At 41.7% G+C, this 16,500-nt stretch overlaps 1 protein-coding gene across 3 annotated transcripts in view; it reads right to left on the bottom strand.

Moving 5' to 3' along the window:
- dock10 (dedicator of cytokinesis 10) overlaps positions 1 to 15,310 on the bottom strand; it is a 46,616-nt gene extending 31,306 nt beyond the window's left edge. For 2 of the 3 annotated variants that reach the window (XM_053872114.1, XM_053872112.1), the window contains exons 1-2: positions 14,459 to 15,309; positions 13,346 to 13,510 (exon numbers count right to left, since the gene is read on the bottom strand). In XM_053872114.1, coding sequence (XP_053728089.1) covers positions 13,346 to 13,510; positions 14,459 to 14,464 — 171 coding nt within the window. In that variant the 5' untranslated portion in view covers positions 14,465 to 15,309. Of the gene's footprint in view, positions 1 to 13,345; positions 13,511 to 14,458 lie in introns of all 3 variants that reach the window. The other variant, XM_053872110.1, reaches the window with a different exon arrangement.
- Between the last annotated feature and the right edge of the window lie 1,190 nt (positions 15,311 to 16,500).

Genomic DNA, 16,500 nt, shown 5'->3' on the forward strand with positions numbered 1-16,500 from the left:
ACACTAAATAAATGGGTTAACGCATTTGGTGACTGTTATCTCCTGGAAGAGTGTAGGAGGAAACCATGGTGATTGTCTAAAGTCTCATCAAGCAGTGTTTTACTGTGACAGAAAATCACACCCACCACCCACATACTCTGGTACTATAATGCTTAACCAGGCCAAATATAGACATCACCCAGATGGAGAACAGTGATGCTGGGTTTTTGGCTCAACATCTGCTGATGGCACCATGACAATTAAACATAAATACTAAAGGAAGAGCTTGTACTTTGAAACGCTTCATCAAAAATAGAGATCCAGGTACACTTCTCTATAGTTTTGGTGTCATTCAAGTTGTGGCAGGGATAAGACTGTTGGGTAGTAGGAGATGAGATGGGCGCCACTCCCTCAGACCATGCTAAAGGAAGTGAAAGGCAAGGTAAAAGCACTGGGTAGCTGTTTTAAAACCAGAGAACTAAAACCCCAGTGAAACAATAGAATAGTTTTTGGTCCATGCCAGAAAAAGGCTGAAACCCAGGACATATAATTGGCCACCATAGAGTCTAAACTCTTGACCGTTTCTACTTTATGCTTTTTGAGATAAATGTTCTGCTTGAATGACAAAACTTGGATGCCTGTGTGGACTTGAGCCAGTAAAGGTTTTGCTTGTTCTCTGACCAAGTTTGAATTGTTCGTTTGGATTTTCCAGACACCCCCCCAAAGTTTCCAAAAACTAAAGAAGAAAAATGCTTTTTATCACTGATATCAATGATGGTCAAACTGAAATGATCTCATAGGACGTTAAGGAGGAAGAAGTGTGCCAGAACTCTTTCCCACAACCCAGAAGAAGCCGAGCCAGAAAGCCAGTCGAGCCCAGGCTACAGTGTGGGCAATGGTAATTTGGAAATTTCCTTGAAATTTGTTGATAATTTATCAAGTAACGTGTAGAAATACTGTCAAACACTGGCAAAAACATGACCTTGGCAGAGGTAGTTTGCTTAAGACCATACTACTTCCATAGTCGCCATGTTGATTTTGGAGTTTGGTGGATATATTGGTGAACAGTAATACCAAGGCAGACAGGAACGCATGGAAGTATGTGATCGGTGACGGGTTACATTTTCGTATGTTAAGGGAGCCTAAATGGGCCTTAAAGCTGGAACAGGGAAGACATAGCCGTTCGTTGGGGGGGTTTTGTGTTCTCACCCACTAAGCATGGGTATCTTCCCAATCTGATGATACCGCAATGATTCACCAATGGAAGAAGGCCAAATAAAAGCTACACTTAATGGTGTGAAACTCTAGCAAGTAAAAGTAAGCATGTAGAAAAGTGACCCCTAGAGGCAGAACTAAAAGACAAACATTGTTTAAAGAATCACATGGTATATTAGGCCACATGTTAAGTCAATATTCTCACTGCTCTTCTCTCAAAACAACAAGAAAAAGTATATGAAAGCCAGTTTTGATGTGGCTTCAGAGGTTATTATGCGTGCAAAATGTAAAGCTCAAGCTTGATGACATCAGTGCAGTGAACAGCACAGTTTACTTCCATCATGTGTGCGGAGGTAATGTTTTCCAGCTGTCGGGTCTCAATCTTCATGATCCGTCTGTTTCATGCAGAACGACTTTTCCTCTGAAGGCATTAAAAAGTTCGCTTGCGGACTCGTGTGTTTGCTCGTAACCATTTAAACAATCACCCATATTGCTGACTTCAAATGGCCTGACAAACTGGGTCATGAAGGAAAACCATGATCCATTAAAACTCCAGCACTCTGCTTCGTAAGCAGTTATCTCCGCTATAGTTAGCTTCCCTGTTGAGCTGCAGGCTGACTCACAGCAGTGGCGCTTGATGTGGTGCAGATCTCCACTCAGTTTACTTGGGAAAACACTCGCTTGTTCCCATGGCGACCACAACAGGAAGGATGCTGTCATGCAAAGGTGCTGGGTTCACAGAAAAGTCTGAGGCCTCGAGCATTGGGGGAAAAAAACAGTTGACCCTTTGGTGTATGTTGTCGTCTGGCTGCACCACAAAATGACTTTGTCTAATTGAAACTAAAAGCAAGGTTTTAAATGAGTTGCTGAAGGCTAGAGGCTGCAGCTACGTTTTTCATGTTGCTATTAATATGCATACGTCGATCTGCTGTTCTCAGTAAAGCCGCAGGAAGCACCGCAAAAAAGCCGGTCTGACCGAAACAGGAAGACAAACAAGCTCCAGCACACTCATACCTGGCATACAGAGCTGCTTTCAACATCAGTAACCCTGAATTCCCCAAAACAAAAGACTACTCTTTATGGTTCAATGCTTTTATTGATCACTGATACACTGCTTCAGATGCTTTTTTGCTTTTGAACTTAACCTGAGTGAACTTTGGTTTGATTGAATAGAGAACAGAATAGAATTTTATTTCACCCGTTCAATGTTCTTTTACCATACGGCTATTCCCTCTTGACAAAGACTATTGTGCTTGAATTTAGTTCAGATGTTTCCTTAAGACTCAGGTAGTGTTTACATTGACTGCTTCCTGGTCCCAGTGAAGAGCTGCAGCACATTAGCATTGCCATCTAGTGCCGAGACCTCAACACAGCATGGTCACGCTCAGTCAGGTTCAGTTCCAGCGGTAAATAAACTGTAGGAGGCGCTCTATGACACAGATACTATCTGGCCCGCTGGCAGCTGGTTTATTTATAAAAGGAAGCTATTAAAATAATCTGGGAAGTAAAGTCCTGAGGCAGAAGGGATGTGGGGGGAGGTGGAGAAAAGGGAGATGTGAGAGGTGGAGAGTATGGAAAAAAGGATGTTTGCTATTGTTGAAGTGGAATGAGATTTTAAGAAAATCCACTTTCCCTTTACTGAATCATTCCGTAAACTTGAAAGCCGTGCCTGAAAAGAAACTCTTTCCCTTTCCAAATCATTCTATAAATTATGCCTCCACACAAAATGCAGCTTAAATCACTGAACGAACGGTGCCCGAGGGATAAGAAGAATCTGACTATAACAGCAGCAATATATCAAATCAGTCAGAGTGACAAAGAAGGGCCTTCAACAAAACATTCCAGTGGTTCGAGGATTTTTTTTTTTCATTAAAAAAAAGGTATTTGAAAACAATTCAAGCTGTGAGACGGATTGACGGAATAATTCAAAGATAACGTCAACAGTAAAGTCCTACAAACTACTAAACCAAACACACACAAGGTCAGACAATGCATAATGCATGCAGGCGTTATTGTGCTTATTAATATTCATGAACAGCTCTGTGAGTAGATGTTTCATATTCACTGCAGTTAATTGTATTAAGTGTTGATCTTAAGTAAGCAGGCTAGATGTTTGGTTGTGGTTGCATTCTTATTTAGTTACTTTTGAGTGAAGGAAATATTCAGGCATATTCAGGTCTGGATTTGACACATCGCACCAGTGCATCATGCATCCATATTTGGCACACCTTGCATTCTGCCACCAAGTCACCATATGAACCAATGATTACAGAAAGGTCAAATGGTTTGCAAAACTTACAATCCTGTGTATGGAACAAAGGAAAAACTAAACAATAAAGTTTTGTTTTCCTAAAAAAAAACCCAACATATTTATGTGAACACCCCATTTATAAAAAAGAGGAACGCTGTGTTACAAAAATATCAAGTGAGTTCTGCAGCCTTTTAAAGCATACGGGGCAGCAGAGCACTGGAAAGACACACAACCACTGTCAGGGAGCCGATGCCTCATTAATTCAGACTCCCACAAGGCTTGGTTCTGCTGCTGCATCCTCTCCTCCCCCTTCTGAGCGGAGACCCAGCAGAAGATATCTAATATTGACAATATCACGGACTTCTTCACCAACACCTGGCATTGAAGAGCATTCTTGGGTTTGCGTGGTGAAAAACAGGGATATTTTAAAAGGCAACTCAGGGCGTATATGTTGCCAGTTGATGAGAAACACAGAGAATCAGGGCAACCTTCATGAAGGGTTTACAATAATAGCAGTGAGCCGAGCAGCACTGCTGGTCACTTCTGGTTTTCCAACCGAGGGAGAGATTAATTAGACAGAAGAATAAAACTATGATGGTTTACTTAACGTTTTGCTGCCCTGTGGTTTTGCCAAGCTCATTAGATCACTGGCAAGAGCTGCGCTAACATAATAAATACCAGCCCACCTTTCCCTATCCATCCATCTCTTGCTGGGACCTTATCTGGGCCAAATATCCAGCTGCTAAACTTTCCTCTCCAGGTGAACAAAGATCAGTGAATAAGCCGAGTCTGCACTCAACTTCCACCACTTTTCTGGGCCACTGACATCAGGAAACCTTCATTATGCCTCCAGTAATTACACCTAATGATTTCTGCTTCCAGCGACTCTGCTCACTTGAAGAATGTGTCCTGAGTCTGAACCTGCAATGTTCATCTTGATTCAGGAATCAGCTCCTGTTTACTTTTTGGCTCTCGTGCCAGAAAAATATGCCAACAATATGAAGTCAAATGTGCTTGGGCCATCATGCGTTCCCGTTTTGAGGGAGACCAGTGAGAATAAATCACAAGTTCATGCCAGCCCTCCATTTGGAAACCCTCCAAGATTATTTCACCATCATAAGACTTGCATATGACACCTACACAGGTCCTACATGTGACCTCTTCAGGACCTCTAGCGCTCACACCAGACGCCTACTCAGCATGCTCCATGTCCCAGAGGTCCTGGTTTAGGTTGAGGACACAGCTGCACACGTTTCCTCCTGGGTTTCATTCTTTTTATCCCCCCTTAGGAGCCCCCCCATACAATCTTTTTTTTCTTAATTTCCTCCCCCAACTTGCTGATTTAGAAGCTCCCCTGTCTCTTTTCTACCTTATTTGTTTTGCAGATCTGCTGTTGGCTCTGGGGGGACTCAGAAATGCAACTATGAACAGCATAAGTGCGAGGAAGGAGACACATGCACAGGTAGACGTTTCTAAAAATCAAAATCTTCACTTGTTGTTAGGGTTTAAATTCAAAAATACTAGTGTCCACAGAAAAGGTGGCTTCAGCTAATCATTACCTGAGTTGTCACTTCTAAGGCCCATTTATGTCGCCTTTATATACGAAATTGTAGCCGACCGTCTCAAATGATGTTTTCATCACTGATCACATGCTTCCATGCATTCTTTACTTTGGTATCGCTGTTTACCAATATATCCTCCAGGGGGAGCAGCCCATAGTCAAAAGTTTATGACAACAACAAAGCGGCAAATGATGAAGAAGTACTGATCATGTACCTCTTGTACTAAAGAAGAAACAGAGGCAGCGTCGTAGGAGGCGGTGGTCGGTGAGGCTGTCAAATGTATCACCACTGGAGAAGGCAAGCATTTGGTCATCTTTGTGTCTTATTAGAGCTACATATCAGGTAGTAAGAGAAACACTGCCTAACCTTTGTGGAAACATGCGGAAATAGGGAGGAAATGAACACAGAGCACAGGCAGAAGGCTCCGTCTGAATCCATATGGAACATTGAGCATAAATGGGTCTTAATCAGTCAGGCACAGGTGTTTCATGTCTTCTGAATATTCAGAGGATGTGAGTTTTCATAAGTGTTAAACTGGACACACAATGCTTTATTTCAGTGATTCAATTGTACATTGTGTTTGACAAAGCCAGTCAGTCGGTCACCTGACCGTAAGTAATAGAAATGAATGTGGGGTAATCTTGGGAACGTTAGTGAATCATTTCAATCATCAAGTCAAACAAAAGCAACTTCACAGCTCAAGAAGATAAAAAGGTAAATGGAATTTTTCCAAGAATTTTAATCTAGACTGTTCTTACACATGGGGTCACTTAGTTACACCGTAATTTACAGTATAATTTTTTTTCCTTCCAGCTTCTAATAAGAAACATCTTGTTGGTTATTCAGGCTTCACGTTAAGGTCCACGCAAAGGACACGAAGAGCATTTCTATTCAAATGCCGGAACCGTCTTATCTTGAAACTATGACCTTCATGTGGTCCGCTATCACTTGCCTACTGCTGCTATGTCCTGTAAGGACGCTGCCATTATCAGTCCCACAGCATTTAGCTTCTGCAGACCTAATAAAGCACATTGCTGTTTTATCTTTTTATGTGAGACCATACTCATAGTTACTGGGCTCTTTTTTTCCTTTAAGCTCCTTCTGACGGAGTCAAAAGGACAGAGACGGTCAGAGAGGATTACTTTTGGGTCATCTGTATTGATCAAAGCAACAGGGAGATGAGCAGAGGACAGGCATATTAAGGGGCTACTCAACTCTGTGTGTCCTTTCCAAGTGATAAAACATGAGTCCATTTTAAAGTTTAGACCAGATGTTTACTTCCCGTGCCATCAAATGAATGGTGACCTGAAAAAAAAGCATAAACCACCTTCCTGAAACTGTGCTGCTCACGATGGCATACGTTAAAGGAAAGTCGACATCATGTGATAGATCAGGCATGTATGTGTGGACATAACAGGATGAGGGCAGCGGGGCATCGAGGGCATACGTTAATGGCAGCAGCATATTCAGGCCTCCCACTCTGGAATGCTCAGTGAGGGAGACACACAAGACTTCAATTCACTCGCAGTGAACTATTCTTAGTCCAGTAATGTGAAGTGGACTGTTCCTCCACCACCCCCCTTGGGGGGCTTTGTAAAGGGTCTAGAATGGACGGCTACGAGGCGGCGTCTATTAAGGTAGGAGGTCTGAGAGAGGGACAAAAAGAGAAGATAAAAGTTAAGCACCAGCCATTAAAGGAACTGTTGACAGTGAAACTGTGAAGCTGCTCCACACTGTCTAGTATCAACATACACTGGCTGTAACACGGTGACCTCCTTCCATCCCACCCAGATCATGTGACTTCACAGGAAAACTGACACACGTATCTTTTCTCTGTAACTCTCCTCACGAGACTAAACAGGCTTTTTACTCGAGCTTGAGTACAAATCCACCACCACACTATGAGGCAATGCAGAAAGTAGAGCGCTCGTGACGGACGACCCAGATCACTGCGCAGCATCACGTTCTTTCAAACACTGAGGGGTTTCAGCAGCAGACAGTGTCACTACTGACAGTGACAGTTTTGCTCTGTTCTTGCTCTTTGCTTTTATTTCAGCGTCATCGTTGAATGAGTCATTGAGAAGTTACACACCCAGCCGTGCACTGTCCCACTGTTATCAGGAAAACACAGTCCAGTCATCAGCAGATCAGTCAAAACAAACGTCAAAGAGCTATTCATCTCTCTAATCCCATTCTCTATTCTCTGGAGTGGGACTCATGCACGTACACACTGGTGCCCGCAGTGGTCTTCACTCAAACTGTCAATCGAAAGTTGAGTTTTCTGTCTCGAAAGACAGAAAAGCCAACCAGAAAATATAAAAACAAGAACATCAAACAGAGGGCTCGGTGGCTAGAGAGCCGATTTCAGGAAGTCTGAGAGGAAGCTTCCATTTAAAAATGACAATGCTATAAAAGCTTCAACCATGATATGAAAACACATTCTTGTTGCACCTCATGAAGCGCGGCAAGGTCTTGTACAAAGGCTTTCAAACAATTGCACCATACTATGGACAGTGCCAGTGACTGGACTTGTTTGTCCTCACAGAGTAAGCTTCTGTAACAGAAGCTCATCTTGAAGATAACGTTTTTCTAACCTGTGACTCACTTTGGAGCTTAGAGGCAGTGATGAAAAAAGCAGCAGGAAAAATTCACAAGGCTGATTGTTCCTGAAAAAAAAAAATCTGCTGTAACTTCAGGACTGCAAAATGATCTGTCTTCCTTCTGCATCCTTAGCACTTATTGGCCAAATATATTCAGATGAATAGTGTAAAAAAACATGTGACACAAAGAACATGCAACACAGCCTGATGAGTTTTGTGATAGATTGCGTTTTTCAGATTCAAAAAAGCGTAGCAGAGGTGAAACTCATTTTGGTAACCGACTCCACCATTATCAGAGGTGCCGTTGTACGAATCTGGCAACACAATCCCCCACTAGCAGCGCAGACTCCCCACTGGTGACTGAATAGGAGCGTTTCAAAATAACATTTAAGCAATTAAAAAAAAAATCTATTTTAAAAAATGACTGAACAATAACAGAAATTCTAATTTTGGTGTAATTCCCGATAATTCCAGGTTTTGTCATATAATTTTAATAGAGCTCAGCCAGATTCATTTCTGTAAATCACAGAGATCTTCTAACACAGTAATTAAAGGTCTCATCCGTACTGCATTACCAGTATGTTCCTATGGCATTACAATGCATTCATAAGGATTTATAGAAGACATTATAAAGGTTTAGAATCATGTGGTAATCTCAACAAGGTACTACAACAGGTGGACTTGTCGCCTTCATAATGTTTCAAAAAACAACAACTACTCCACATGAAAGATGCATAACCTTCCCAGCATACTTCAGCAAGGCCTTACAGAACTGAGGCACAGAGAGATTAGCTCTATTAGGAATATTTGCACCCCAAACATGCACATACATGTAGATGTGAAATTGCCATGAGATGCATTAGTGCTCTGCATTACAATCCCAGAGTTTAAAGAGGAAACATAATAAGGTTCTCAAATGAAATGAAGTCATGGTTGGTATTCCAAGGACAAGTTGCCTCAGCTCATATCCCATCTACAAAGGACGGCTGGAGGGGGTCGCCCAAGACAGGTCACCAACCAATGACACAGCTTACATAGACTACAAATTATAGACATTAGCATATATTTACTTTAATGACCTGGCCCATTCTCTTACACACTAACCAAGCATAATAATTGGCAATAGCACTGACCCATTCGTATCAGTCCATACAGAGAGGAAACACGAATAATACTACAGTTATTTGGAATTTTGAAATGAAAATTAAAAAGCCAGATCACAAACTGGTTCTAAAGTAGCCTCACTTAATGAACATCTCATGTTAGCCAGTGGGAACAGTTGAACGGAAGAGCAAGAGATGAATAAGATATAGAAGACGGGAAAAGGAGTGATAGCGCTGCTTCCTGTAAAAATTCCATCCTAATTGACCTTTCCCTGTTGCCATGGAAACAGAGACACACTTGCAGGGAGATAGATTCATCCTTTCTGATGCTATGACGGACATCATTTTGCAGATAATGTAAAAACGTGCAAAGCACAGCTGCGTTTGATAACAAACAACATCGTCAGTAACATCAGTGTGCACACATTTTCAAACACATGCACGCCAGACAAAAAGGCGAGTCAGCAGTCATGTCGACTTCACCGCAGGCACCGCGTGTCATGAGCAGAGAACAGAGTCAGACTGACAGCATGTCCTCCGACGACCACAAGCTCCAAACACATTCACAATGGCATTCCCTGGCTCCCCGGTACCAACAAATGACTGTCCCCAGCCGCCTTGACACACATTCAGAAGACGCTTTTCACAGGAGGAACAGGCCAGCGATTACAATACATGACTGCTGCAAACGTGGGAGAGGGAGGAATGAGGAGAAACAATGTTACAAAGAAGCCAGGAAATTTCAACACAAGCCTCAAATAACAATACAAAACATTGCAATCCTGAGTGATGACATGCTCCATCACTTCATCAGCCCCTGGATGTGTCCACTTCTGTATCATAAATCGATGGAATGAGGATGAAATTTCCCTCTGTAAGCGAAAGACAGTACTCTGGCAACAGTATGTCTCAGATTCAATTTGTCAAGTATAAGCACAATTTGAATCCCGTTGAAAAATGAAGTGAAGGCCAGCTACTGGCCAGTTTGAAGTTACCTGCAATAGTACGCAATTTCCATCAAAAGTGTTTCACATTAAGCAAGAAGCCCACTGTAATTCTGACTGATCAGTGTATTTCAACCGATGTGCCACAGCACACTAGTGTTCCGTGAGCGAAATGATCGTCGACTATCAAAGTTTGCTCTGTGGTTTAGAAGTTAGCTAAACAAAATGCAGAACCAAATAAATAAGCTCCAAGGTGTGAAGAGATAAAGAATCATTGTTACGAAGCTGAGGCAAAGAATGTTAAAGTTTCGAGTGGAAACTCCCCAAACTTGAATAAAACCATGCAAAAGACTTGTAATGAAATCGAAACAGTTATTTAAAACAACAAATAACTAAATCCTGACATATTTTCGCCATATTGCCCAGCCTTTTCTGGAGACATGTTTAAACAAATACATATTCGACAATTTTTCACAAATGAAAAGGGATTTTGGACAGGGCTTTCAACTCAGCACTTGCTCATTGGCTGAGGTTCACCGTGTTAAATAATTATTACACCACACTGTTCAGTAGTCACTTTGGTGTCAGGAAGGAGGGATGAACTTATAGTAGTACAAGTAAACAACCTGTTGAACACTTGTGGGAGGCTTTGTGGGAAAGCTAGTCAGTGAACTTAAGCATTTGCAACTGGACAATAAGCATCATAAAATGACTTGGCAGAGCAGATCTTGCTGACTCGCATTTAGTACAGTACATTATATTACACTAATATTAACATTTTTGTTCATGTTACCCCAAAAGTGCTGCCGCCTTCTAGATGTTTCTCAAATTTGTACTCCCACACCTTCCAGACCTCAGAAGAGGCAACCGCTAGCCACAGAAACGTCAAGTTAATTCACCACTTCATTTCAACATTAGAAATGTCAACAATTAATTAAAAAAAGAATCCAACTGGTGCAGAAGCACAGCAGTTTAGAGAAAATGAGAAAGCAAACCCATGATCAGAAGTACAAATTTAGCTCAGCTGAGATATGAATGCAGAACTCACAGACTATCATGTACGCCACTCCATTAATATTATTCTGGCCTGGACGCAACTTCAATTTGAACTTGAAGTTATGAAGACTACAAGGAACTGCATGTTAAACCAAGCATATTTTCTACTTTATGAGCTTCTATCAGCTGAGCTCAATTTAAGTGCATTTTAGCATTTTCAATAATACATACAACAGGAAGGGAAAAAGAAAAGAGGGGGACGTGGCAGTCGAGGGGTGGACACTGAATGAATGAGGGAAACTACAACAAGAGAGCCGGGGTCAGTGAGTGACGGAGAGGCTCACGCTTCGCTGACTGTCATGCCATAGGGGCTGATTCCGCTGACCTGGTTTCTTTCAATAACAAAAGCCACGCATTAACACATTCAGACCAAACAAAATATGTCTATAGATGCAGACAGCACCAGCTGACGTTTACGCAGCCGGTTAGCAGGAGCTTTGCACACAAGCTCGTACACACACCGCTACCAACGATGAGCACAACAGCACTTGAACAACTGAACAAAGGTAATCACATGATGCGCTCACATAACTGGGTGGACTCAAGACTGCCTGTCCCTCAGCCGCAATCTCAACTTGTGACTAGCACAGGAGGGATCGGCTCATTTGTTAATCAAAGTTATAATAATCAATCACGACGTACTTGTCTCTGCTGAAATATAAGCTGTCTATTCAACAACTTAGTTCTTGTCCATCTAAGAAACTAAGAGACATTTTTCCCAACCGTCAATCCACACAGACTTGGAGTAGATCTGCTTCTCCAGTTTGAGCTATGTTGCCCACATTATGCATCAGTAGGTGCCTTCATTTCCAGTAAGTTACTGGAAATGAAGGTAATGGCAGCCATTTTATTCCCCGTTAAACTGAAAGTTTGATTCCTGGATGATGCAGATAAAATCTGCCAACCCCCCAGAGGAGGTTAATATCCACCGACGCGTTGCCAAAGGAATGAGGAGCATTGACTGAGAGTCACATGTTCTAAAACCTTCGTCATATAATGGGCAGCGAGGTAGAGTGACGGTCAAAGTCATCATCATTTCTGCTCTTAATTTATCAAGCAATCCTCACTTAAGTTTACTCTGGAAATTAAAATGGATGTCATTAAGAAATACCTGAAGCTGACGGTCTGTCTGGGAAAGGAAAAACAGCAAAAAGGGGCAGACATAATCTGACTTTTGCTTCTCTCTGCTCCTTTTCAATGCTCTAAGATGTGCTATTATTATCATCTGCTACTACTACATTGACAGAAGTATATCCAAAAATATGAAGACAGAATTATTTAATTTCAAAACTGTTCTGTGAATTGCACATTCTGTGAAAGGCGTGTTCCAGTCTGCAAACCACGTGTGAAATAAGCTCAGCATGTACGCAACACATTTGTGTCAGAATGACTTGTGCAACTCCTATGTATATTTATACTGTGGCTCAAATGTGCTGCTGATATGAGTAAGATGGTCACCCAACAACAAAACACGTAGCTTCCATCGAGAGCACTATGAAGAGTGCTACTGCACCGTTTGCAGGTGGTTGACATCTCCACACAAAATCACACATCAGCCACAGGAGGCTCAGTGGTGCAATTTCACTTTGGAGCAAGCACCTGCAACACTTGCACTCGCTCTGACGTTCCAAAAAAACCCACACTGTCATAAATAACAGCATGAAATAGACATTTATCTTTGTGCCTTTCAAAGCAACAGGGGTATAATACTGCAGATCAACCAATTAAGGAATCAATACGACCCCACTTTGGCCCACTTAGGTGACACAATAAAACCATCACTCCGACCTTGCAGACCGTGCCAACATCAATTTCCAGTTTCGGCCCACGACACAAATAGCAAGCCCAATTCAATGCTTGTTTTCCTCTGTATCCTCCGTTTGATGTAATATCACATTTTCCCTCCATATTCAAATCAATCCTGTGCTTCCGTGTCCCACTGACACACTAACAGCACAGCAGAGTGAGGAGGATGAGGAGGATGAGGAGGAGACGCCGCTGACCTTTCTCTGTGCTAATCTCCACAGGCTGCACAGCCTAATGAATAGGAACCAAGCCATGTGCAAATCAAACTGCTTATTTTTTAATTTAATGTTGCACGGGGGGGTGTTTCCCCCCGAATTGCCCCTCCTCTTTTACCCAACACGTCAATCCTTCAACCATTACAGAGGCGACACACCCACCACAGCACCTTCGAGAGGAGAAGCCCACTAAATAAGGCACATTTTAGGCAAAAACCAAGTGCTACTAGTCACAGTTGCTGTTTTAAGAGCCGTCCCTCCGTTTTTCTGCTGCGTCTGTGCGTGCGCAGCTGGACAGATGTGTGATGCCGCATCCTACTGTTTTACTATCATTCATTTCAGCCACCATGAACGCTTCTTTGCACTGAGAACATGACGACAAACGTGAGCGCGCAACTGACGGTGGTGTGTGTCTGACTGCGGGATCGATAGACAGAGGAGCACTGCTGCACTGATGCTCCCCGCTGCATGGAAAGATGCAACATGAATGTCAATGCTGGGGCGCAGTGGACCGAGAAACCCAACCGGACCCGCTTCTGGAGCAGATACAGCTGTGAAAGCCCACAGGTGGTGATGCCTTCCCAACCTCCATTTTTAAGCCGCCAGGTACTCACCGTCGCTGCCGAGTGTCTGACTGCGTTGCAAGCCGTCTGCCGTATCTCCGCCGCGGTCCCCGGTTTCAGCAGGTTTTTGGTGAATCTCCGGGTGGATTCAGCTGCCATCTCCGCATCTGCGCGGCGCCGGCGGTGCTTGCTGTGTGGGACCCGTTGCTTCGCTCCCTCTCATCAGACGACAAGAGCGGTGTTTACACACACACACACACACGTCCACGGACACACTCTCGCACACGCTTTACACACAGTCGCGCGCACGCGCATTTGGCATTGACGCCACGGCAGCTAGTCATATCTCACTTCCGTCCGAGGCCTTCACAGTAAGACCTTTCTCCTTCATTTTAGAACAGGAAGTGCTTTTATTTGTAACACGCTATGTTGTGGCCGACTTTACAAACGTAAACCACATTTTTTCATTCAAGTTGAAAATGCGAAAATGTTCTACATTTCACAGCAAAATTACGCCTTAAAAGACGTTCATGGGTGGCTCATTTTCAGAATGAATTTATCTGGAAAATCCCTCAGAAAGCTCTAAAACCGCAGACCTGCTGTGATTTTCACCCACTGCAGTCTTTTGTATTCAGCGCATACTTATAATGGCATATATTTTGGGGCATTTTGAACATCATTGACCTCGTTTATAATGAGAATCAGATCCGATTCAAATCGACAGCAGATGGCAGCAGCGTGTCGGAACTCGCTCGCACCACGCATGCAGTAAACGAAGAAGATACATATCCTGAATCTGTCATCCGTTCTAGAGTTGTTTGGCTAACAGACAGATAAAGGCCAGCAATCGCACTACGGAGATAACGTATGTACTTCTTCGCCCACTGCCATTTAACAGGTGACATAGTCAATAATAACGGATCACTGTTGTGATATTGTACTGCCAAGACTGTAATTGCATCCATATATGGCATTATCTTGTAGTCGGATAGTAGAACGTACTATTAATGTATGTTTATTTATGTATATTTATCTAAATGTCATCTCTGAAATACCATGACAATATATTATTGTCATATGTTATATATACTGTACGTCCTATATTGAGTTCTGTTTTTGTCAGTTTTTTGTAAGAGCAGTTGACAATGCCATCATTTGTCTTACCCCCATGTTGCAGAAGCACTATTTCTTTCTCATACTCTGAAATTATGATGCGTCCTTATGTTGTTCTGATAACAGTGAACCAACTCAATTGTCCGATCAAAAGATAAGTGACATGTAATGACAATTCTGGACTTTATATGAGTTGTTGTGATTAGAGGGAGATTTCAAAGTCTGAGATAGATGAGGATTGAAGATGAGACTTTAAAGCCAAACTTTAAAGTCATGAGGATCCCAACGCATAAATATCATACAATTATTGTGCATTGTTTCTACTTTCTTTCACTATATTTCAAATAACTTTGGAAATGAAATAAATGAAATACACACAACCAACCTTGTTGCCCTTTCATCCTGAGACCTCACCACTTGTAACCCCTCACATATAAAAGTATCTTCATGCATTGTTTGTTTAAAAATGTGTATTTCATCGAACATAAAGCAATCCTACTTTAAGATATTTGCATACGCAAACAAGAACTTTGTTTGATGTGGAACTGTAGGATTTACTCCACTTTTGTCTGATTAAAAACGTACAACTCTCACTGAATAGGCGATAATAATCCATTTACGAATGCTAAAAACGTGACTTTTAATGCAGCAGGTCACATACTGTACATTTGAAAGATGGAAAGTATTAGCCTATAGCGACATCCAGTGGTCAAAGTAGGCTAGTGACCCTAAAAGACAGCGGGTGTAAAAACTTGGGTTGATGTCTTCATATTAGATTAGAGACACATATATGCTGTACATTCTCAACCTAATTAAAAAAACAAATAAATAACCTCCATATGTTTGTGGTCTGTCTGGTCTGTTCCAGAAAGCCACTCAAACACAGAGAGGACAGACTCAATTCCGAAAGGAGCCAGGTGCACCAGTTTCCTTCATCTGAAATGCTGCAACTAAAGCAGTTTCAATATTATTTAACAGAATACTTGCTGTAATGTTTATATGTTTTGTTATAAAGAATAGATGAAGCATATGATACATAACCTACGATACAAACGGGGTAAAAACACAGTACTACTGCACAGTATTTGTATTATTTTCTGAAATAATTACGCAATTACTATTACTATTGTTCTACATTCAAATTGAATCACAATGTCAGACAGCAAGAACAGAGAGCTGTCCATGGCCCTAACTTGACTGTTATCAATAATATTATGTTGTCAGACTGTCTGTGATTATTGTCTCGATGAAGGTGAGATACAATCATTATTGTGATGAAATGTGCATGTTATTATAAAAACACACTAAGGGACCACATGTCTTGAGGTGACTAATCTGGCATATAATTTCTGGACACATCCAGCGTGAAGGCAAGTTGGAGGTGATATTTCCACACTGCAATTACATTTGAAAAAAACAAAAACAAAAACTTCAAATGCAAGAACCTTTCAATAGAATCCATCAATACCAAGTCTTTCCTCTGTGTGGCGCTGTCACACAGCATATGCCTGCGACTTGTAATTAACTGAGGCAAACTCATTCAGTTGCATATTAAGTTTTCATTTCATTCACATCAACATCATCACTAAAGTCTAGACAGATATTGGAAAATCAACTACGACTTTGATCGAGCCCTGCCACACGTTTCAAACTATGCAGCTGCTTCAGAAATGAGGGCGTTTGGGCAAATGACTCCATATAAAATGAAAGGAAAGCCACTCAGGTAAAGTCATTACGCAGCTTTTAGTCTCTAATGTTCTCATTAAAGCAAACAACAAATGGACACAATATTAGGATTATTTCCTCCATAGAATGATAAACAATGATTTCTGCCTTCTTCCTGGCAATTACTGCTTTTATAAAGAACATAAACACACACAAAGGAATTATGAAAATGCTATTTTATTCAGGATGCAAAACTGGAGAAGAACATTAAAAAATCAAAACAATCACTTTAGATTAGGGAGCATATATTAACTATTGATAACTTAATTACTGGCTTATTAACAGTTAATAATCAGTAGTTGTTGTTTAAACTTCCAGGGTCGATTCTAGGGTAAAATATAGTCATTTTTAACAAGATGCTTATCAGT

Source organism: Synchiropus splendidus, chromosome 8 (genome assembly GCF_027744825.2).
Source record: "Synchiropus splendidus isolate RoL2022-P1 chromosome 8, RoL_Sspl_1.0, whole genome shotgun sequence".
NCBI lineage: Eukaryota > Metazoa > Chordata > Actinopteri > Syngnathiformes > Callionymidae > Synchiropus > Synchiropus splendidus.